The sequence below is a fragment of the Aphis gossypii genome, chromosome 1 (assembly GCF_020184175.1).
Source record: "Aphis gossypii isolate Hap1 chromosome 1, ASM2018417v2, whole genome shotgun sequence".
NCBI classification, from domain to species: domain Eukaryota; kingdom Metazoa; phylum Arthropoda; class Insecta; order Hemiptera; family Aphididae; genus Aphis; species Aphis gossypii.
In genome coordinates this window covers 60,576,827-60,603,842 of record NC_065530.1, presented here as the reverse complement: position 1 = coordinate 60,603,842, position 27,016 = coordinate 60,576,827, and the positions used below count along the sequence as shown (strand labels likewise).

General features: G+C 28.4%; 1 protein-coding gene across 3 annotated transcripts in view; it reads left to right on the top strand.

The window, feature by feature from the left end:
• The window catches only part of LOC114124383 (prostaglandin E2 receptor EP4 subtype-like), a 35,500-nt gene that overhangs the window by 7,478 nt on the left and 1,006 nt on the right, over window positions 1-27,016 (top strand). Inside the window, exons 2-4 of one of the 3 annotated variants that reach the window (XM_027987620.2) lie at window positions 12,218-12,401; window positions 13,535-13,752; window positions 24,223-24,443. In XM_027987620.2, coding sequence (XP_027843421.1) covers window positions 12,218-12,401; window positions 13,535-13,752; window positions 24,223-24,443 — 623 coding nt within the window. Of the gene's footprint in view, window positions 1-12,217; window positions 12,402-13,534; window positions 13,753-23,066; window positions 23,731-24,222; window positions 26,923-27,016 lie in introns of those variants that run through there. The other 2 variants (XM_050199476.1, XM_050199482.1) reach the window with 2 other exon arrangements.

The following is a 27,016-nucleotide window of genomic DNA, read 5'->3' as shown; positions in this document are numbered from 1 at the left end:
TATAAATTTTAATGTATTCACTGAGCTAAAAAGTGTATTGAATTCGTGAAGCTCCTCTCACCTACATTAAAAAAACTTTAACATGTCAAAACTATAATATAAAATATAATACATTATAAATATGTTAAATTATGTGAAAAAATTATAATATTATAGGATGAATGTGAGTCTAATGACTCTGTGTGTAAATACAATTTTAATAATTTATACTATTTGTATATTTATATTACATTTTATTTTTTGACATTTTTGATATAATTCACCACATAATATAATAGTATGATATTTTAGTTTAAATATATATTTATTATATTAACTAAAACAAAAAACTTTTAATTCGTTGTCAATAACAATTAATTATGATGGAACGTTTTAGGAATTTATAAAACCTTTTTAAAAGCGGATAAAACAAACAAACTGTAAATAATCATTTTTTTCCAATGACCAGCTTTATAGTATCAATTACGTATTGATATTTAGGGGCATAATTGAAATTTTAGTAGAATATTTTTGTTCAAGGTAATGTTTAAAATAAAACGAAAGTTGTAGGTAGATGTAAGCAAAGCCACATTCAACATTCTCTATAGGCAAAAGTTTTTACTAACTATAAGACTATAAATTATACTTAATATTTCCAAGTAACAAAAGAAAATATGTTTGTTTCAATACAAACATTTTAATTAATTAGAAATTATCATAATGATTAAAATATATTATATTTGATTAATGATAATAAAAAAAAACTAAAAAAAAACAAATTGTAATTTTTACAATAATAATAATAATAAATACATTTGCAATGTCTTATAAAAAAATTAAATTGAATAAATCATTTTCCAAAAAAAATATTTTTCTTATTTGAAGCATGTAAGTATGCATTTAACATAATTTTGATTAGAATTAACTTATTTGAGTGTGTACATGATTAATTGTATGAATATAACATTTTTAAAGACAGTTAAGTTAAATTATGCGAATGAAGAAACTTAATGGAGACAGAACTGCATATTATAATGTATATAATATAAATTGACCAGCTTATTACCATGCAATTGTGAGTATGATTGATTGTGAATAACTATATAGGTAATATATAGTTATTATTATATTATAATGATAATAATATTATGTTCAATTTATAAATAAATTATAATATTAAACTAATTATATGTATACCGATCATGACTATGACAGGAAGAAATGTATGATATATATGTAAGTATAATATAGATAATATATGGTATACATAATACATAGGTACACGAGTTTACATTATAATAAATAATATGATACAACTTTGATCTTAACGGATTTTATGTGTCTGTCTCCATGATTAGTAATTTATAATTCTTATTATAACGAACAGAAATATCCTTAAACCAAAAAATAAAAATTCAGTGGCAAAACTGTAAATAATGTAGAATATTTGACAATATAGTAAATTATATTTTTGTTTGTATAAAACCAAAGCTTATAATAATATTTAAAATGTTCTTAATTCATGATATGTACAAAATGCACTTTACTGAGAAAAAAACAACTAAATTTGTAGGAAATTCTATTAAAATTTGTCCATTTAAAATTAATGCTTTTAAAGAAAATGTTCACTCACCCGTGTAAAATACGCGTAGGTATGTTTACGTACATACATATACCGATATTACATTATAAGATGACTTTCTTGATGAAAAACGCTGCGAATAGGTTTGTAATATTTCTGAAATACAAATGACATAAAATGCACAACCTTTATCTTTATTTTCGCTCTTTTGTTCTATTTTATGATATAGCCAAAAAACTTAATAAAACTGTTGTAGGTAACACAAGTCTGAAGCAATTCGTTTTATTAATATTAAAATTATTATTTACTAGGTATAACTTATGATTAAAAGTATGGAATTTTTAGTATTTTATATTACGGATAATGAATATATTATATATACTTTCTTTTAAATTTGTTTTTAAGTTACTTAAAATGAATACAAAATGATTTAAAACGATTATTTTTATTGTACATACAATAAATGTATAAATATTTATTACAAATTTAAAATGTACTTAAAAATGTTTTGATTGTAAATTATTACAACAAATCTTGAAAAGATTAATAATAAATAAGTATTATCTCTGATTTTTAATTCTAATGTACGTAATTTTTGTTAAATGTGATGTAAAATATTCACTGAGAATCATTTAAGTTTTTTTTCACATAAAATAGTTTTATCAGTTGCATAAATTTTATTATAACACCGTACCCTTTCTACCCATTCATATCAGTGATTGCGCCTTGCCTGCTTATTTCGTTTTTTTTTTTTAATTATTATTAATGTATAATACTATTATTATTACTTATTAGTATACTTTCTTTTGTATAGCGATAGAATATCACATGTTTATTAATTTTGTCTATTTGAAAAGACATTGTTATGTTATAAATATTTGGTGTCTATTTCCCATTATTTTTAACCAACTTTTAGTTAAATCATTGATATAATTTTAAATATGAAAAATGTATATTATACTAAAAGTATAAATAGAAAATGCTAAATTTTTTTATACACATTAGTTGTCTATCAAAGGGTCAAGTAATAGATTTAACTAAGTCATTGATTAATTACCTAATAATTCATCCAAACGTTTAATAAATTTAATATAATTTATAATACACTGTCTTATTGAACTTTATAATGTAGCTGTTTTAAATATCTAAAAAAAATAAATGAACATCCAAAGTCGTAAACCTGTCATTTGTGATGTTTATAATATATTTACATTATTTTTTATATAAACAATGATGTTATATGTACAATATATTATTTTGTAAAATTTTCTATTGCGATTCGATAAGTCGTAAACTATGGCCTAAATTTATAAGGTCAGATACTAATTAGGTTTTAGATATTCATTGTTTTTTTTTTATTTATTTTTCGTTTTGTGATATGAATTTTTATCAAATGAAAAAAAACATATTGTAATATTATTGATTGGCCCATAGCCAAATATAAACAAGAATATTATATATATTGATAAAATAAGTACCTAATCAATTATATAGAACATGTCTTTTTTTTTTTTTAATTTAAGATCATAAACAAATAATATTGCAACATTATAACATTAAAATGTTTAACATATTAAAAACATGATTCATTTAATGTTTTATAAATTCAATAACTTTCTGTAATAATTTTTAATTTACAATAAATTGATAAGAATCATAAATATCATACCTAATAAATGTTTTTAAAATTTGTAACAATTGAAAAAAAAACATAGAAAATGTATATACTAACTATATAATAAATTAAAGCTTAAAATAAAGACAATTTAAGAAATTTTATTCATTAACATGATCTATATTATGTTTACTTTTGTGTGAATTTTGAATTATTTTGTTTTAGCTACCTACTAATTTAGTATTAATTATTAAACTTAGTCACTTATCTCCTATATTTTAAGTGCATTCCCGAGAACACACACACACATATATATGTATTTATTATAAACTTCTTGTATATACAAGGATTAGTGTAAAAATGTTTTCATAAAACTAATTAATTATTAATTAAATCGAATTTATTAACTTAACTAATGGGTTGGTTTGTTGATAATAATAATTATTATTCAAACTGATTTAATTAATTAAATTATATTATCTAATAATGATTTTTGTATTTTAACGTATAAGGCGTGATTCATCAAGCATACTCACGCACATTTTTTCCTTTTATAACAAATTTATTTATGTAAGTATTTTAATATATTATATTTTCAAATATTTCGATTTTTATACCATTTAAGGAAGTTCTTACTTTTTTCAAAGGAGAATCAACTTTTTTTTTTAATTGTCAATCAAATAACTTTAAAAAAATTGAATGTATATAAATTTAAATTCAACACAATATTTGTTGAGTTATTTAACATGGTGTACTAAGAATAATAAACAATACGTTTTTGATTATAGATCAGGAAGATATGGATGCTTTGATAATTTTAATATCATTGTAATTTATTATAACTAATAATTTTTTCATTATCCATTAATATTTTATAATTTTTTGTAAACAATTTCTGAGTATAATAAGCTCTACATTAAATATTTAAAAAAAATATTTGCCTAAGAATTTACTGAAATATCTGTTCTTGATTGAAAAAAAAACAGTTTAAATAATCACAATAGTGTCCTTAAGTGATATAAAATACCAGAGATTTCGAAAATAATAATATATGTGGTCCTTATTAAATATACTTCAAAATCAGAATTCGAACACATTTATTATTAAAGTAATAATAGGTTTAGCTTGCTTGGTGAATCGCTCTGTACATAGTACGAGTGTATTGATTTAAATTTGTTAATGTAATTATTTTATTTCATTAACAGTAGGTACTTAGGACTTAAATTGGTTGTAAATTGACGAAGATCAAGTATGACCACTTTTCATAATTTTATAATTATTGATATCAATACAATTTTACGTCGAAGTATTTTTTTTAGAGATGTCAAATTCATATATTTATATTACTCATAAAAATATATAGAACATTTAACTTTTTATTCGAGGAATAAAAACTGTACGTATATATATTGAACGATTGATCTCGGTAGTACAGCAGAATATACCAAACTTAACAAATATATAATCTTGGGATCTGGAATACAAATAAAAAGATATATACGCAATATAATATATACTATTATAATATACTCATTAGTCATTACTTCGTTCGTCGTTTGAATTCAAATGAAATAGTCGGTGCATTAGAATAATATTTTTTTTTTGTTCCGAACGACAGTGTTCTTATCGCCGTTGACATTGACGATTGTTATCGCACTGTAGCGAAAAATAAATGCAAGTCAATTTCACGTATCAGTTTTCAAGGTTGGGCGAATTATAAGTTATAAAAAAAAAAAAATTAAAAAATATCGTATTTATAAAATTGCATACAGGTAAACGAACAAATATTTGCACCAGCCCTTCTGAAACGAATACGCAGTTACTTTGTCCCGTTTCCGGGTAAACGAGCGTGTGCTGACACGGATCCCGTTCACATTATGTGTGGACAGCTAAGGAGTGTATAATATGTTTGACACAATGCTCATCGATACCATGTACAACAATGATAATAATACAATAACACGCTGCAATGGCCTGTACGTATCGATATATTATACGATATACCTATAATATTCGCCAAGCATATTATTTTCTAAATCTGCGCACAATCACCGGTCTCACGTCGTCGATATTTTTTATTTTCATTAATATAATATTATTGTTGTCGCCCGCGGAATGTAATAGCGAAGAATTTGCAACTGGCCACCGCGTGCCTGTCGGAATATTAACGCCGAACGAACACAAACGCGTCGTCGTTTCCTCGACTAACAACCGACACGGCACAGCATTATATTATTGAATACGACTTATAATGTATTATATTATATTATAATTTATAAACGTACGTCGTCCAGTGTCCGTGTTCAGTATATAATAATTGCGGCATTGCGCGATCAACACGTATTCGGGGTGACAAGAGATATTTTTTCGACAGTGCCTACACACACCGAAACGCAAACAGCTATATATTTTTTTCCTTTTTACCTACATAAAGATGGTTGTGCGTTTGTCAGTAATTAGTATCAGGTTATCTTGAAAACTGCTGAACCGATTGGCACCAAATTTTTTAACACATATTCCTTGATACTTAGACGAGTATTTATAGCTTCGTTTTTCAACCCCTTATATAGGTCCCTGTATAAATCTTGGCTCACGTAGGAATTTCTTTTTTGGCTCACAAAAATTGAATATTTTTTGTTCATTTAAATATTTAATGCTTATGTAATAGCTTACAGGAATAGAAGAAACTTGTATAATGTTTATATTATAGGTACTCGGTATTCAATACTCGGTACTCGACTGTTTTTTTCGAAAGCTGTAGAGATTTTTCTTTGAGATATCAAGAAAGTAAAGAAAAATTAGTTTGAACAACGTTTGAAAATATACTAAGTACTCTATATATTCAATTCGCCACATCTAGATGGATTTTCCATATCGGTCGAATTAGTTCACAGAGCGAGAAACACCGACACCGATTTGTGCGTTGCCCGGGGTACACTAAAATCAAGATTTTATACCTATATAACGCCATATTTTATATTTGTTCATTTTTTCCGGACGATGTGGAATTATTTAGCTAGTAATATTATATTACATTGGTATCCTGTATGTAAAATATATTATTATCATACTATCTAGAAAATTGAATAATGGTGATTAAAAAGGGGACTTCAAAGTCTGAATAGTATACAGGAGGCACCTCCGTTCGGCCATTCAGTTACTCTAATTATGAGACGTATATACTAAAAGACCTTGAGAGAACGTATATTCTGCCATATTTTGTTTTGCTAAGTAAAAAAAAATAAACATAAAATGTTAAAAGTAATTGAATTTCGCAATTTTCGATTGAAAAAGAAATTTATTCATAATTTTTTCATATAAGTTTTTATCATATAGATTATAGATTATTATATTAGAGATAAAATGTTATAATATTCACGAATTACGAAGAAAAGCATATTAGTCACTGTTTTTTTTTTATCGATTATAAAGGTCTTCAGATGTTCGTGTGTACTATAAAATTATTTTTATATTTTTAAATTATAAAACACTTTTATCTACAGACTTTAGATGTTTGCATTCAAACTTTTTTACTCGGTTATTGGTAAACCGATTAATTTTTTATTAATCATATAATTGTTTAGTGTACATTTATACGATTAAATCCATTTTAATTCGTGGGTCATTATGATTGCGTAAAGTTATATTTATTAATCATTCTTAACTTCAAAACGAATTTAAGATTTGAAAAGTATTTCAAACTTACAGTGATCTTTTATAATTCAAATTTTAAGTTGTGTGTCTATAAAATAGAATAATAAATTATGTATTGGCTATTAAACGACAAATTGTTATGAATGTATCTACGATTATTATTTTAAAAATTTAATATTATAGATTATTCTTTTTTTTTTTAGATATTGTCTGAATCACAAGAACAATAAAACTTATTAAAATAAAATAAAAAAAATAAGTTCTGATAGTTAGTATAGCTAGAATACATTACATACTATTGGCGGTGAATGTGTAACATATTAATATTTTGTTTTATTAAATTTAAAATTGATGTTGAAAAAATTATATTGATCACGTAAAGCTTGGTTAAGGCTAAGTCTATTTAAATTCAATATAACTTATTTGTAGTTTCTTCTTGAACTTATTAGAGAATTGTTGAAAAAAATGAAAAATGACCAACTAGTTTCGATTTACAATCAATAGGACTACTTGCAATATGTAGAACACTCTTGCTTCCACCAGTGAAAAAATAATCCACAAAAAAATATAATATTACAAACTGGTACAAAAAATCAATTCTTTTTTCACTTCATTTATTGTCTTGAATAAAAAATTAAAATTAAAAAAAAAAACGTATTCTGTTGTAATTGTAATTAGATTTTAATGATCTCACTTAACCAATATCTTGTAAAATTTTGGAAAGAATTAAGGACATTCAAATTTATTTATTTTTATATGATAAGCTTTTATTAATATCAGAATATATTTGAATGATTATTACTACTTATAGTATTATACAGCTAATAAACAATATTTTATAAATTACGTCTTATGTAGCCTAGGCATTATACGTAACTATCGTTATAGTATATATTTAATATAATAAAATGTTTTTTTAGGATCACTTATGTAAAAAAATTGGACATTGAAAAATTATTAGAAATGTTATGTTAAATAGACTTCAATAGATTAGAATATATTTTTTAAACGTCAATTATTATTTTTATCAATAATTCACCGTTTAATATTTTGTAGATGCCAATTTTTCTTCTCGAGGAAATTCAGATATGAAAACTGATATGATAAATTATATTATTAAGGGTGTTGGGTTTTTAATGGTTATATATTACATCTAAAAAAGTTGTGGTTTTTATAATTTTTAATTTTTAAATTTTACTACGCAATACTGCAAATTTCAATAGATAACATAAAAAATAAAATCACAAACCACAAGTAGGGAAATATACACAATATTTTATCTTACCTATTTACTAATATAAACATAAAGATGTATAATACGTTTAATCTATAGATATTATAGGTACTTACAGTTTATTGCGTAATATTAAAATAATATAATAATTTATTATTTTAATTAATTTAAATTGTATTTTATTATATATTTACATAATATATGCACAAATAATAGAAGCATTGTGACATAATACAATAAATATATATTTATCATTCGTAATAAACCACGATGGGATCAATATTATTTGATATTTTGTTTACATTTTGCAATATTTTATCAGTTATTAATACGATACTATTTTATACATATATATACAAGTACATATAATAATTATTATTATATTGAACTGGGTTTAGTTTCATTTGACCTTATTATCGAATCAATTGGCTTATTTTATTTATTTTTTTTTGAAATTGGTAAATGTAACCCGCGGGGGATTAATTGAAAAAGCAATGGACGGTATAACTGCAAAAAAATATCTCAAATGTCTTGATAAGACATTTGATGCATTTGAGTCTATATACGACCTTTGATCAATGTATATAATACACAGACCACCAGTGTGGAAAAACAGATAAATAGTGTACGGTTGGACGGCGTGTAAGTTTTTTTTTTTTTTTTGAGAAAATGTATGTCTGTTGATGAAAACACGACATGCATTATATATAATTTATATTGATACATTAGGCGATGAAAACAAACAACGCAATTATTATATTCTATTTTTGCCGATTAAAAATTATTATTCTGTTTGTGACACTATAAAATATACAAGCAAGCTGCAAAGTCTTGGATTAATGATATTGAAGGTCGTTAGTAAAAACAAAATATTGTATATACCTACATATGTTTTTGTATAAGGTGTATACACAGGCGCAGAAATCTTTTCTTTTCCGATTACGTACCGTGACAGGAAGGAGGAACTATATATAATAAATTCGTCACGACACTTATATTATATTATATATTATACTATGCGTGTATTTTAGTAATAGAATTCGACAAATTAACTCATTACAGTCATAGCACATATTATTTAAAATATAATTAAATTTTGTTTATTTTGTGGCGTTTGATTTTTAATAATTAAATCAGTTTGAATAGAAGAATTTCATTTTGACACTGACTATTGTAATAACTAAAAACTTTTTTATAATAATATAATATTGTCCAAATCCACACTATGGGTTTAATTTTTACTGAATAACGTTTTATTTTTAAACCTTAGTATGTTTATTCGCTATATTCATATACTAGTTACTACATAATATTGTGTTTAATAAATTATAGTTATCCAATGAGGGTTAGAATAGTGTTAAACATTTAAAAAAAAAAACATAAATTGTATCGTAATTTTTTCCATGAAACGTATATTTTATTTGTAGATCACAGTATATTATACAACCAGGGTTTATATAACTTAAGAATAATATTACTTTTTAGTATGCCTTTAATCTTTATATTACAATTGAATTACACAATTGTTATAGTTTTAAAATATTACAAATAAAAAAAAAAACGATTTAAACGAATAAATAGTTTTTTTTATATTACCTATTTTAAAAAAATTGTTTCTTTCCACCCTAGACTTATCATGTTCTATAGCTGAAGTAGGTTAGGCTAGACTTATTGTTGGCTGTATAATATTACCATTTTTAGTTGACTGGAGAATTGTTGAAAGTTTTAATAAATGAGCTTACTCTCTATGAAAGTTAGCATTTTACGCCAAAATTTCTTTTAAATCATATAAATAATACGACGATAAAAAAAATGTGAGGGACTTTTCGTGTTTGATATTCATAGTGCGAATATGCTTACTGCTTAGTCTCGTTAGTATTGGCGTTGCAACGGCGACTCAATCGTCATAGTAATACTGTCGAGTTATGTATGAATGTATATAAATATATAAGATTGTAGGTTTAACTGTATATATATGATATAGTCGCTTGTATATAACATAATATAATATTATTATTATTGTACGAGGTTAGGTTAACATAATATATTGTACTACCTTTACTTATGAATATTGTGTTGCGTTACGTATCCGATAAAGGAAAATGACACGTGTTTTACGTTGTGTGTATCTATGAAACGTTTTAATTGCTCACGCGCAAGCAAACGGTTAACGATTATAATATTGTTTGCCGTTCCATTGCTAGTCCCCGGATGGGTTACCACCTTGGAATTTTAGCAACACACACGCAACGTCCTAAACTAACCATAATCGTTGTGATAAATAGTACCTAGGCATCTAGCTATATCTCTCCTAGCATAAAAAAAAAATCAAAATACTGTTTACTCTTGTAGTAGGTAATAATAATGATAGTATTATAGTGCGATGACAATATTAAACTCGTATTGATATTTTAACGCGAGACGAAAATGCTATTCTGGGATATAGTTAAGTTCACAACAAACAGTGGCTTTAATCTGTTTTATGTGGTATCGATCACGTAGACTCGATGAGCTATGATGAGTATTATTAACCGTATAATATAAAAAAAGATATGCATAGTATATTTACCTTGGTATAATTTAGTTACATGGCGAGACGATATTGCATCACCAACAGTAGTTATCGAAGTCATCGGGTCGAAATGATGGCCATTGAGTCACTAGCAGATGAGAGTAGAGTGTATATACACTGTGGTTGGAAGTAATGCGTCACTATTATTCTTCTAATTAATATAAAATATGGGTGAAGTATATGTCTTATATTTGGCTTAAAAGTAACGACGAATTCAGCGATATATTTTTATTATTATAGTTCGTACGTATTTGATATCATCATACTTTGTGTATAATGCACCAGTGACCCATTTATAAATATATAATATACATACGAGTTGATGAGTCAAAATCTGTTTCCGTTCCGACAGAAATACGAGTATAACGTATTATCATACTTAAAGTAATATGTATTATGCGAATTGCTGTACACAAGTCAGATCGATTTATCGGCCGTGTGCTTTAATATATTATTGTTTGCGAAGGCGCATATTGTACAGGACGTTGCTACCTTATTACTTCTATGTGTACTGTGTACTAGCTATTACCTATACATATATACTGAGCAAGAAATTATAAAGGACGCATATTACTGTACATATTACTTTTGATTTTCAAGCGGGACCAGCGGCATGATGTATTATATTTTTGCAAATGTTTGTTTTGCTTATTAAATACGTTTGCTGTGCTATAATAAGAAGTTTATAATAGTATGCTCGTATATCCATCAAACACAGACTGTATTGGACGAGTTTGATGTATTTACTGCATATTATATATTGTGTACTCACTTATATTATGAATATTTTTGAGGATAATTATACCTGTGCATATATTATACTTGTGAGCTTAGGTCAACATAATTTATAATTATAGTTAACTTTATAATATTTAAGTATAAAAGTATATAGGTTTAAGTGCATACACTATACAATTAATAAATTAAAATCCATATGCTCATAAGTTGTAGGATTCGTATATTGGTTATAGAAGATTAACTTGTTAATTGCTAATGGGAAAAAATTATCAGTAAACGTGTATAATTTGTGAAATTATATTAAGTATAGTCAAACATATAATGACATAATATAATAATGCTGTTAATCACCGAAGACTTCACTAGCCTCAATATATTGAACAACTTTGAAATAATAGAATTAGGACGAGAACTAAACATCGACAATTATATGATAATTTTTTTTGTTTTTCAGAAAAGCAAATTTGTATAAAAATTGAAACTAAAATTAGTCAAGCCTAACTAGATTTTTTTTTTAATGTACATATAACTTTCCTAATGGCTCTTTGTTATTGATGTTATACAAGATTATAAATAATAATTAAATCTATATACCTTTAATCATATAAATAATATCGATCTATTATAATCCTAAGTCGTAGGTTATATATATTTAATCGGGTTGAATAAATAGTTAGAGTACATACAAATACAAAAAAGGCTTCTTAAAAAACTATAATAATTAAATGGATAATTCATGAAAACACCAAATAATTTTTATTACTTGATATAAAACCACAGATTTATATATATATATATTCATATAAATATAATGTACTAATTATAGAATTCATGTGATTCCAGCATATTAGCCTTCGTCTACTCAAACGAATGATGGTCATACTTTGGTTAGGAGTACTGTGTTTAGTGTGCGCACCATACTTCGGATTTGGTCTCTATTGGGATGAAAAAACGTCGACGTGTGTGCGTTACCGGACAGCCAAAAAGCCTTTGGACGTGCTATACGCTTACTTATATTTCGGTCATGGTAAGTAGGTAACCTTTAAAAATGGTCTTATTATTATTGAAAATTAAATTAATTTACTCCCTTATTTCTATAAAATAGTATAGCAACCTACATGGTCGTAGCAAGGGTGGGGCAGGGGTTGGCACTTGCCCACCCCTGCAGTATTCAATTTGCGCCTCAAATTGAATTAAAACAATTTTTTTTATATAATTATTATTTATTATTGGCATTTTTATAATCTTGTTTTAATTTGCCCCCCCTGATTTAAATCCTAGCTACGCCAATGGTAACCTACCAGAAATAATAATTTATAATTTATTAAACTAAAAATAATAAACTACTGTTTATTAGTTTATTATGTATTCTAATTTAATGCCTTACCAAAAGTAACATAAAACGTTTATTTAATATTTTATTTGAATCGTGAGTTTCATTTAAAACTAGCTGACCTCGTGCACTTTGTTGCTTATTAAAAATGTCATCTCTATAATAATAAGTTTTCGATAGAATGCTATTTTTTGAATTGCATTATTATAATTATTATTATTATTGTTTTAATAATAACAAAATTAAAGCCAATAGCAACTATTTACAAACAAAAATGTCCATCGTAAATAAAATTTTTTTTTTCGAGAAAACAAGAATTTTTACGCAAAACCGGTTTAAAAAAATTGATTTTGTTTTTTTAGTTTAACTTAAAAACGAATTATAATTCATATTATTATAATTTTAGAAACAAGAAACATCGAATCAAATGTTTATAACAACATTTTATATACTTAATAAAATATTCAAAATATTTTAATTTTTGAACTATTTATAGTCTTGAGAATATTTGATTTTTATACATTTTTAAATAACTGTCTATAAAAATATTTTTGCTGGGTTCAAAATCTTAAAAACTTCATAAGTACAAGGTTCATCATACATTTTAAAAATACAAAGTCGTAATATTTCTTTATAAGTGGTAAATCTTATAGTTTTGAGGAATTTTAACAAAAATATGAGCATTTACAATAAAATTGTAATTTCAAATTGATAAAAATGTTCTTTTTAAATCTAAGATTTCAAAACATAATACGAAATTCCTTATATAGGTATAATTTTTTCAATTCATATAAAAATAAAAATGTTTGTTTTTATTTTTACTATAGGTGTATTTTTATGCTTTGCAATAGTCTACACAAACTTAGCCGTTATGAAAGCTCTATGCATGAAGGACAGCCCTCACAACAAGCACAACGTGTTAATGAGACGTATCAGTCGAGGATCGTCATTGACTTGCAACACGACTACCAAAGAAGAAAGATCGTTCGGATGGCTCATGTTTTTGCTGTGTGTCGCGTTTGTTACATGTTGGGTCCCGCAAATGGTAAACGCTACTGCTTCCTAAAATAAGTATTATAGTATTATATAGATACTGCGATGTAGACTTTAACATTTATTTGTGGTTCACTACACTCAATACACTATAGAATATTTATTTACATTTTGTAGTGCGAAATATGTATTAGTAATTTACTCTACTGTACAATGAATAAATTGGCATAAACAATATTATTGCAAGAAAAACTGAAGTGACGAACTGCAAAATTAATTATTCCAAATATAATACAATTGATTAAAATAATATATTTAATGAATATATTTTTATGTATATTTAAGCTATGATTATAAGCGTGAACAATTTTGTTTTTTTCTGATTTTTCGACCCATGAGTTGACCACCATTATTATACTTGCCCTTGGTCCTTGCACATAATCAATCACAACAGTTGAATTCCAATCAAATATTTTATGTTATATTTTTATCCTGTTCGAATAAAGGTTCAACTATTTTTTAGACAAATAATGTGATGTCACTGATTTATATAGCTTATATACTATCTGCAATACCTACCTTTTTTTTCTACTTTTATTGATTCAATTTCATAGATTTCATTTTACGACAAAACAATACTGTTGTAGCACATTATACTATATCTTTATTAATTAATATACTTCAATATAAAACATGAAAATACAATATTTTGATGACCTACGTTTAGGTATTTTTACAAAAAAAAAAAAAAACGTACATGTAATCGTGAAACTATAAATTCAACAAATTTTCCTGTTAACAGTTGTTGTTGTTGTTGTTGATGTTGTGTTCCAGATAATTATATTATATACCTACAAACCATATAAGAATTATGAACGCGATTTATAAATTATAACACAATCTTGTAAAAGGGGACAGAAGTACAACTAAATTTAACATAATTTGTGTTTAAATTATATTTTTTTTCTTTGAAATAACATAGTTTTATATTATAATATTCCTAATAAATCGTTAATTATTATAAGATTACTTTTATCTCATTTCCGTGAATTTTTCTAGAATAAAATTGCATTCTGAAAATTTTAAATTACGCAATTATTTTTTTGGCGTTTTATTTTAATATTCCATTTTACTAAATATATATTATATTATAAGCATGTCTGGGTATGTCTATGTTTTTACAAAGATTGCTATACAAGAGTATTAATGTCACGTTAAATAACATGTTAATCGTTAAAAATTTCGTTGTTCGTTAACACCCTGAATATTGAACAATAGATGGATTTTTGTTTCGATAAAATTATCTCTACGTTTTGATAATTTTCAGATAATTATAATATTAAATTTTAAATTGATTATATAATTTATGTTTGCATTCGCAAAAATGTGTGTAGATACTTATTAAACATAATTAATCACTCAATAATATTTTGAGCGAAATAACATTGCAATTTGCAATTTTTTAAGATGTCCAAAAATAAAAATTAAATTCCGTGTCTCTTTTTAATACACAATAAAAGTATAAAATCATGAAATTTTCACTTGTTTCATCAGATTTTTAGAATATTATAAAAATGTACATAAATGATGCATTAAAAGTGAATATAATAAAAATAACTATGAGTTGTTGAATGTGGTTTTGAGAATTGTAGCATAAATAAGACAGGAAAAAATCACAGAATATCATATCCTATAATATTTATTGGTGATAATAAATTGCAGACATCGTTCCTACAATACCTATTACTTTTAATATTTTAAAATTTTATTCTATTGATAAGACGCTTGAAAAAATTATTCTGAGATATTTCTAAGATTTGAAATATAAATAAAATTTAATATAAAAATCAAATTAAACAATTAGTTCTTAAATTAATGTTACGTCACATATTTTATGTTCATATTTAAAATTTTTGTTGTTAAATTATTGTCGTTTAAAAATATGGTAGGTATCGTTGACAGAATATGTGGCTTAGGGCAATAATTGAAAACATAGGTCGAACCAGCATTTATATTCAGGGGGTGCGAATATTTTTGTAAATCTTAACCCCCTCCCATTATAAAAAATATTATTATAATATTATACTTAACTATGAACTGCCAGGTTACCTATATCATATGTTGTTTAGTATTATTTAAGTTTTATTTTACTTGATTTTTTTTAGCGATCGATAACGATAGACGCGCGTCTGTGCTAGCTATGATGAGAAGGGACCCGCACCGCCGCACTGTCGCGTCGATCATTATCGATAATATATATTGTATATCTATATAGACCAAGTTGGTCAGATAAGCTTGTTATAATTTTATATTCTTGTTTTTTATATATTTTAATAATATTATACAGTCTACAGTCGTCTATGATGCGTCGTGACAATTATGTCGTCCCGTCGCTCGTTATTATTTTATATGATATTAATAATTATAATATGATCCGTTAAAAAATTGTAATATACGTAAACGTAATACAGTCCACGACGAAAAATATTTATTTTATTATATAGTTTTTTAGCAACCCAACATTTGGTCCATTCGATCCGTATGATTTAGCGATAAAGTGCGAAATCCAATGATTATAAGCTATTAAACCGCGTGGTCATTTTCGACGTTTTTGCTTAGAAGTGCGTGTGTGTAGGCGTAAACGGACCTAGAGTAGGTCCGATCGTACAGAGAGTTCGATTTTAATACCACATCGCAGTCGATGCATATTAAATGACCATCACGTTATTTTTTTTTTTTTTTTTAAATTTCGCGTAATAAGTTAACAATATATATAATATATATTATACGCGAGTATATATTATATTGTCGTTTTTTTCGTGCGTGTTTTTTCGATACACGCTGCGTTATTAAATGTGCCATAGAGTTCGCCCGCAATACTTAATCCGAAATAATAGCAGCCCTGTGCGTTAAGGCTTGCTAACAAAATCGGTCGCGTAGTGTATTTTATAAAATCACGTGAAATCGTTTCGGGATATTATAAATTTAATCGTGATATGTGTGGTGTTTAAGACAGCAGTCTTCAGCGACATATTGGATCAGTCATCACAGTATCGAGAGACAAGCGACCAGCGAGGCGACCAGGTAAGAGAGTCTCCACATGTCATATTATTTTTTTTAATATAATATCCTAAATTATATTCCCTGAGTAGGGCATGAGAGTAAGCGTCGTAGTTAGGGGGGGAGTAGAATTGTCGTACGGGTGATCGGCAATGCGAGAGAGATAACATTGTCAGCGCGTACACGATAATATATGCGATATACCCCGGCCCTATCAACCATTATAGAATATATATGTATTATATATTATTATCGTAGCCGACGATAATACCGTGATAATAAAGTTGTTGACATTTTCAAAGAGAAAATAAAAAACAAGTGCGCGGTATTTAGCTACATCGTAATAGTGTTATTTTGTAACACTACATCACGGGATCCGTTTAGAATTTTTTTTGTAGATTGAATAAAATATGACTGCCAAATTAATAGCAAGACGCGGACAGCTCAAAGGCGTATTAACACGGTTCGGGAGCTACGTTTCCGCTGAAGATAGCGACATCGAGCAAATTCTTGTTAGAAAAGAAAAAATTGAAGAGATCTGGCAAGAATTTAATCAGGTTCAATCTGAATTAGAATTGGATGAGCAAAATGACAGCGAGGATCTGTGTAATTATAGAATTGAGTTCGAAGAATCATATTTTAAAGCGATCGCTACAGCCAATAAAAAGATTCAACGAGAACAAAATACGAGTAGCAGTACGACTCTTCAACGGGAAGATAATCTGAAAGAAGAAAACAGTAATAAGGAATGTTGCAGAGCCACTCCGATTATAAAATTAGCCGCTTTAAATGTCCCTACGTTTACGGGTTCATATACTGAGTGGGCATCATTTTACGACATATATACATCGTTAATACATAACAACGACAACCTATCCACAATACAAAAATTTTTCTACCTGCGATCGTCATTAGCGGAAGGTGCTGCCGATTGTATAAAAAATATTGAAACTACGTCAAACAATTATCAAAGTGCGTGGAATAATTTAATTACGCGTTACAATAATAAAAAACTGTTGGTGCAGACTCACGTCAAGGCTATATGTGATTTACCTGCTATTAAAAATAAATCTTCAGCGAGTTTACGGCAATTTTCTGACGCGTTACATAGTCATTTATCGGCATTGAAAGCACTAGGTCAACGACCTGATGATTGGGGTCCGTTATTGCTACATATCATTAATACAAAGATGGATACGGATACAATTAGCGATTGGGAAATAAAAACCCCTCGGGACGAACTACCTAAAGTTATCGAATTGCTCGATTTTTTGGATTCGCGTTTCCATATTTTAGAAGCAGTTGAATCGGCTAAACATATGAACAAAGCATCAAATATCGTAAACGATAATAAAAATACTAATCGAAAAAACAAATTCGACAAAAATAGTGTATCATTCGCGGCAACTTCGGAGGTACAGTGTTATGTGTGCAACTCATCACACACAATATATAAATGTCCTGCGTTCATAGCATTGGCGATCGGCGATCGCATTAAAAAAACAACCGAACTTGGACTTTGTAAAATATGTCTACGTCGGCATGAGAAGAAGAAATGTCTTGCGCGACACTGCTTTAAGTGTGGAAAACCACATAACACGTTGTTACACATAGTTACGGAGTATCAGAAAGCTTCTGCACCTGTTAGTGAAAAGAATAAAGTTGCCACTGAAGTGCAGGTATCGTCACCGGTGACTACTTCAGTTAACGCACACGTATCAACAACAACGGAACATGTTTTATTATCTACAGCATTGGTATCAGCGGTGAATATAAAAGGAAGTATGATACCATGTCGAGTACTATTGGATTCCGGTTCCCAAACGAATTTTATAACTGAAGAATTAGCGCAAACGTTAAAATTAAAAAAAATTAAAATTGAACATTTAATTAACGGTATCGGCGAAACGTCACAACGCGTGACCTCCGCGGTTTGGGGAGCAATTAAATCACGTATGAATAATTATACATTGAATTTACGAATGGTGGTAGTACCCAAAATCACTGGACATCTACCAAATAAGAAGGTGAACGCGAAATATAATATTCCCGACGGTATAAAATTAGCAGATCCGTTATTCTATTCACCACAAAAAATTGACATCTTAATAGGTGCCGAACACTTTTTTGATATTCTATGTGAAGGAAAAATACGTCCAAATCCTAACGGCCCGTTATATCAAAAAACAACGTTTGGTTGGGTAGCTTCCGGACCAGTCACAATAAATCAACGTGAAAATGCAATGATCACGAGTACAACATTTTACACAACTGAAAGCGGGCCAACGTTAGAAAATCTGTTACAAAAATTTTGGATCATCGAAGAACCAGGAAATAACGTCACACACACGCAAGAGGAACGAGCATGCGTAGACCATTTTAATAATACGGTTACGCGATGTAAATTTGACGGACGTTTCATAGTTCAACTACCTTTCCGCGAGAACGCAAAACGATTGGGAAAATCATATGAAATTGCAAAACGACGGTTATTAGCCATGGAGAGAAAATTCGAAAACAACAGTGAATTGAAGATAGAATATCACCGTTTTATGAAGGAATACGAAGAATTAGGCCATATGGAACTAGTAAAAGACGGAGAAGACGAAATTGAAGGTGAAACGTGCTATCTGCCACATCATGCAGTGAGGAAAGAATGCAGCACGTCGACAAAACTACGCGTTGTATTCGACGCATCGTGCAAGACACAGTCAGGTGTAAGTCTAAACGATACACTATTAAAAGGACCTGTCATTCAGGATGACATCATATTTATATTAGCGCGGTTCCGAACACACAAGTACGTCTTATCAGCCGATGTAGAAAAAATGTATCGGCAGATTTGGGTATCAGAGCCGCACCGCAATATGCAGCGCATATTGTGGCGAACAAGTCCAGATGCACCTATACGGACTTATCGATTAAAGACGGTCACATACGGTACGGTACCAGCTTCGTATCTGGCTACCGCATGCTTCAAACATTTGGCCGAAACGCACCAAGAACAACATCGTGAGGGGGCGGAAGCTATCGTGCGTGACTTCTATATGGATGACTTCTTAGGAGGTGCGGAAACTAATGAGAAGACCGCCGAACTTTTAGTACAACTTACTACACTATTAAATACTGCCGGTATGAAGTTACGAAAGTGGTCATCAAACGATATTAGTTTGATTAAATCAATAGTACCCGAGGAAGACATTGAATTATCTAATGATTTCGAAAGCGATAGTACGGTAAAAAAAATCTTGGGACTATTTTGGGACGCCAGCTCTGACGAATTAAGATATAAAGTTCCACTGTTACCAAGTTGTGCAGAATACACGATTACGAAACGGAAGATGCTATCGGATATAGCATCAATTTTTGATCCTTTAGGCTTGGTGGGACCGGTAGTCATACGGGCAAAGATATTATTACAGTCTTTGTGGCGAGAAAAAATCAATTGGGACGAGGCAGTACCAGATTTTATGCAGGAAGAGTGGCGTAAATATTGCGAATCGATTCCGTCATTAAATAATTTGGTCATACCACGTAAAATTGCAGGTGATTTAATTAACGACAAAGTAGAGATACACGGATTTTCAGATGCCAGCGAAGTGGCTTACGGTTGCTGTCTATACTTGAGATGCATAAATAGTGACGGTGCATGTTCTACTAGTTTAATATGCGCTAAATCCAAAGTAGCCCCAATAAAGTCATTGTCTATTCCACGCTTAGAATTATGTGCCGCCTTGTTGTTAGTACGTGTAGCAACCACATTATTACCTAAGTTACAAATAAATATACAGCGAAGATACTTTTGGACTGATTCGACTATCGTATTATCTTGGATTGCATCGCCGTCTGCGAAGTGGAAGACCTTTGTAGCAAATAGAGTGAGTGAAATACAAGACAAATCTTTACAGTCTGAGTGGCGCCATGTTAGAACTAACGATAATTCCGCCGACGTAATTTCAAGAGGCTGTTGTCCATCAAAGTTGGTTGAAAACGATATGTGGTGGTTCGGTCCGTCCTGGTTATGTCAAAATGAGCGCGAATGGCCAGAACCACCGAAGAACACGTCATCAAACGAGTCTATCGCAGATGATAGTACGATAGAGATGAAGAAAGACAAGACGTTCGCTATGGTGGTGGCAGTATCACCTGAAACAATTCTACATCGTTTCTCATCGTTCTCAAAATGCATACGTGTAACCGCATGGTGTTTACGGTTCAAAAATAATACATTACATAAAAATTTGAAATTTAGCGGATCGCTTAGTCCGCGTGAATTGGATAACGCAACTACGACATTAATAAAAACAATACAAGCATCTTATTTCGCTAGTGAGCTACGCGAGTTAAAAAAGGGAAACTGCGTCCTACCGAAAAGTAAACTATTGCGTCTACGTCCCTTCTTGGACGAAAATGATTTAATACTCGTCGGTGGTCGTTTGAAAAATGCTTCAACAATTGATATACAGCACCGGCACCCGATTGTCCTGCCAGCCGATTGCACATTTACTAAAATATTATGCCGCGAACAACATGAACGCTTAATGCACGGCGGACCACAAGCGGTGTTAGCAGCAATACGTCTGAAGTACTGGCCGATAAATGCACGTAATTTGATTCGCAGTTTAATACATAAATGTGTCGTATGTTTTCGTAGTAAGCCAATCACCGTAGAACCGATTATGGGAAATTTACCTAGTGATCGCGTCGTGCCCGGACGTCCGTTTATTAAATGTGGTGTAGATTTCGCTGGACCATTTTTTATAAAAAGTAGTCTATTACGTCGAGCCCCAGTAGTTAAGTCGTATGCATGTGTGTTCGTTTGCTTTTCTACCAAAGCGGTTCACATTGAATTGGTTAGCGATCTCACTACACAGTCGTTCCTAAATGCATTAAATAGATTTTTTGACAGGCGCGGAAGGAGCTCCGCGATATATTCGGACAACGCGACTAACTTCGTCGGCGCGAATAATAAGCTTAAAGAACTACGTCAACTTTTCCAATCGAAGCAACATTTAAATAATACCGAAAAGGCATTAGCCGACATAGGTGTTACATGGCATTTTATTCCTCCGCGTTCACCGCATTTCGGCGGGTTGTGGGAGGCAGCGGTGAAGTCCATGAAATCGTTGTTGGGAAAATTATTGGGCAACGTAAATCTGACATTCGAAGAATTAGCCACTCTCCTAACACGCGCTGAAGCATGTTTAAACTCTCGCCCTCTAACTCAACTATCCTCTGATCCTTCTGATCCAACTTGCATTACTCCCGCGCACTTCCTAGTAGGAGACTCTCTTTTCGCTATACCTGAACCAAATTTATTAGATGTACCTATAAATCACTTAACACGATGGCGTCGAGTCACGCAGTACTCCCAGTGGTTATGGCGGCGTTGGAGCGCTGAGTACTTAGGACAGTTACAGGAACGTGCGAAGTGGTCCAACAGAAAAGGACCAGAAATCAAATTAGGTTCTGTAGTATTGATCAAGGAGGACAACATTCCCGCATTGCAGTGGAGGTTGGGAATAGTCGTAAGTACTCACCAAGGCGATGACGGAATAACTCGTGTGGCGCAGATTAAAACAGCAGATGGGCAATACAAACGCGCTGTAAGACGACTATGTCCTTTGCCGTTCGAGGGCAACACAAATTAATATAAAGTGTTAAAAAAAAAAAAAAAATGTATATTTGTTTTATGCTTGTCGCATAAAATTTATTAAGTATTATTATTTTTCTATTTTATATGCATTGTTTATTATTATTATTATTATTATTTTTTTTTGGTGTTATACTCGTGTTGAAAATTATTATTTCAAGGCGGGCGGTATGTTGTTTAGTATTATTTAAGTTTTATTTTACTTGATTTTTTTTAGCGATCGATAACGATAGACGCGCGTCTGTGCTAGCTATGATGAGAAGGGACCCGCACCGCCGCACTGTCGCGTCGATCATTATCGATAATATATATTGTATATCTATATAGACCAAGTTGGTCAGATAAGCTTGTTATAATTTTATATTCTTGTTTTTTATATATTTTAATAATATTATACAGTCTACAGTCGTCTATGATGCGTCGTGACAATTATGTCGTCCCGTCGCTCGTTATTATTTTATATGATATTAATAATTATAATATGATCCGTTAAAAAATTGTAATATACGTAAACGTAATACAGTCCACGACGAAAAATATTTATTTTATTATATAGTTTTTTAGCAACCCAACATCATATATTATAAACAATTACTTACTTCGTTTACAATTTAAAAGTGTCATATTATGTAAAGAATCTTTTTTTTGTTTAGAGGGTGCCACTTCATACCTTGCACATCCCCTGGCTATGCCAATGATTATAAACAAGAAATTCATGAGAGTATTTTTCGGGCATTACATATCACTATAAATTTTCAATGTAATCCCCACCAGACGCTATAACGACTCATATTTGATATACGAAAAATGATTTTATTGAAGTGTATTACTATTGAGTTAGGAACTGATAAGAACAAAACCGTTTCGACCTATTGCAGGTATAGTATACTAAGAGCTATCTACTGGCAACTTATAAAACCTTCTGAGTTATTGCTATACATTGATAGATGTCAGTCTGGTACAGCTTGCTTACTTCCCATGCTAAGATTTTTCAAAATTTCATTCATATTATGTAAGCACCCTGTATTAATATCTATTTATCTATTTGTATTAATAGAAGCCAATTCTTATGTATGAGTAAGCGATCCACAGATAAATATGTCGCTCTCTTGGTTCTAAAATTTAGTTCAAAGATACCCGAAAATTTTCACCTCCTCGTGAGAAGCTAATTATTAAAATTTTGCATTTTAAAGAGATACTCATACAAAGATTTGTTAACTCATGACAAAAAATATTATTTTGTGTACGTGAAAATTGGCATTGATGTACCTCACTTTGTAAAGAAATTTGGCTATAGGACACTTGGTATATATAACCTAACGTAGTTAAAACGATAGTACTATACTCTTAGCTTTTCAGATAACATTTTTAAAACAATTTTAAAATTTTGATCAAAATTGAACAAGTAAAGTCTTAATCTGTAATAAGTTACAAAAATAAGGACAATAAATTAAATATTATTTTATTTTATTTAAAAACACCATAGTAATACATGTTGAGTCAGATAGTCTATACATTCATTTATTTTTTAAAATTTAACCAATGTATAAATAAAAAACTATTCAATTTTCGTGAGCCAAAATAAAATGCATATAGCTACTATATAATATCAACCTGCTATTGATGCTGAAAATAGAAGCTAAAATAATTATTTTAGTCTCGAGGAATCTATTGATATAATTTTATTGAATCAGTACCATTAGTTTTTTTGGCAGTAAGATTGTAAAAAAATTGTTTATTTACTTTAAATATTTATTAATTTATTTATGTAGAAAACAATCGTGTTAATTTATACGTTTTTTACGGCAGATATCGATACCGTTGTCCAGATTCATCGATGACGAGACGAGGATTCGACCGTTCACCATCGCCGCGGACATGCTTCTGGCTATGCACTTCGCGCTAGACCCATACTTGTACGTGCTCCAGCACTGGACGTTAGTTAAATCTATCTGCTTGAAATCCAAAAATAAGAAAAACGCTAACGGAGGCAGCACGAGCGTGAGTCGCAGCAGCTCCATGAGAACAACGTACGAAGTATTCTCACAGCAGCCGCTCTGATTGCAATATACAACGGCTGAACTCTGCTGCTGCACGCGTGTGTTTGGGCATGACCGTATAATAATATACAATTATAATATATATACCAACATATGTTACGATGATATTTTATAATTATTTTTCATTTTTGGAAAACTACCAACGAATGTGCCAGTGATTATTGTCCAATATATGTATATGTTCATGTATACAAATTATTACATGATATATCTATCTGTATACTATTGTATATATAATATATAGATATATGCATATAATATATACTCCTAGACGGCGGGAAGGAACGAAATTACACATATTATAAATGGGTTAGTCGTGCAAAAAAACTTAAAATTCAAAAACAGTAACACACCTGTATTACCTACACTATTTATTCGTTTTTCCGTAGAAATTATTATTGTAAGCGTGAGGCAAACACGCGATTATCCTTATTTTAGGTTTTTCTATAGCTACCATAATCCATACATTTTTTTATAAAGTACGAAAACTATATGGAAATTCATAAAAATATAAACTATTATTTTAATTTAATACTATAATATATCATATATTGTTATTTAAACCATCAATAAACAAAATCATAAAATATGATAAATACATTCAAAACATCTTCAATACCCTTCCTGTAGATATCTACTGTCAAAAAAAAAAATTAATAATAATAATATAGGTTTTAAGCTGTAATTAAATGTACTTAAATGATTAGAACTTAAAATATATTATTTTTCTTTAGTTCAACGAGATTCAAAGAAATTATATAATAGGTTAATTAATTTATTTGTATAATTATTATAGTACGTACATTATGTTATCATTATACAATATACATATTAAACATCAATTGCTGATAATTTAATTTCACAATCTTATAATATAAAATAAATACTCATGTAGTTAAAGAAATACTTTAGTTGTGTTAATAATCTAGGTATTTAGAACTTTGAATTAGCGTATTATATGAAATTGAAAAATCTGGAATAAAATGATACTAAAAAAAAATTGTTACTTATTTGAAGTGTTTAAAATAGAGATATTATTACCAAAGACTAATAAAAATGTATTAACTAAAAGATCTTATATAACTTCAAGTTAATAAATAGAAAAAAATAACATATACTTGAAGATTTTAAATTTAAAACGTAAACATATCTATACCAATATATTAATTTATTTAGTATATTTTCATATAAACTTCATTATGTAGTTACTATAAATTAAAAATTATAGTTATATAATAATATGTTCATTTTTAACTCAAAATATATTTACCTCTGTAGCCTTTAGGTAACATAATTTTCTAATATGTATGCACATAAGTGTTCATAATATAACATTTAAAAATTGTTTTGTTTTTATGAATTTCCTATTTATTACTTACATAGTTACATGTTACAATATTGTTTTAAATATTGTTTGTGTCACTATCACTACTTAGGTTATCAATAATTCAATCTTTTTTTACATATTCTAAACTTGAATAATTCTTGGATACTGGATAGTAAAAATAAATAAGTATTCTCCCACTCAAAATCAATAGTTGAAATAGAAATGCATGTGTGCTTATAACATAAAATAGTGTTGTCATTGTTTTCAACCTTTTAAAACGTATTCATGTGTTGCATATCGTATCCCGCATTATATAATTCGTTTTTAATATGAAATGATAAATATAATTTACAGTTATTTTTTGTTACTGAAATAAGAAAAAAAACTATTTCAAAGTATAAACTACAATATAAAAATATATATATTAAACCTATAATACGAATTTTGAGTATTAACTAAAATATTATTATTAAAAAATTAAAGAAAAAAAATAATACCAATCTATAAATAGATTCTGAAATTTTTATTTTACCGTGGAAATTTTTAACAACCCATTCCGTACTTTTTTTATATATAAAATTATGTAACTATTATGAAATTAACTGTCGTATCAAGAATATCTATTATTTATGGGTAGGTACTTTTTACTTAAAATACAGTTTACCTAATACATAATTAGTTTAAATCAAATAAAAAAAAAATTTAATAATAAATATATAAATACAAGACAGATCAATTTTGTTTGAATAATAAAAAAATATTTGATAAATGATGATTTGTTTTCAAAACTGTTTATGATTAGCACATTTTGCACCTTTATTGACCTTATTAATAACCATAGGTACATTTTATAACATACCTTATATTATATTATAACTTCGTTATTCTTTTAGGCATGCTCTTATTATCATATTTATTTTATCCAGTATTATTCTTGGCTATTTATTTCCTTCATAATATTATGTTTAATTTTTTTTATTATTATTATTTATAAATTTTGCTTTTCAAGCCTTATAGGTTTTTTTTACTTATTAATGTTATGTTATTTAAATATTTTGTTTGCTTTATTAATTATTATTTATATTATATGTATGTTCTGAATAAAATTGGAATTATTATGAATGTCTTTTATTATTATTTTATTTATCATAATATCATACGTGTGATTTATATATTTTTTAAATATAACAAAAAATAATATGAATTACTTTTTAAA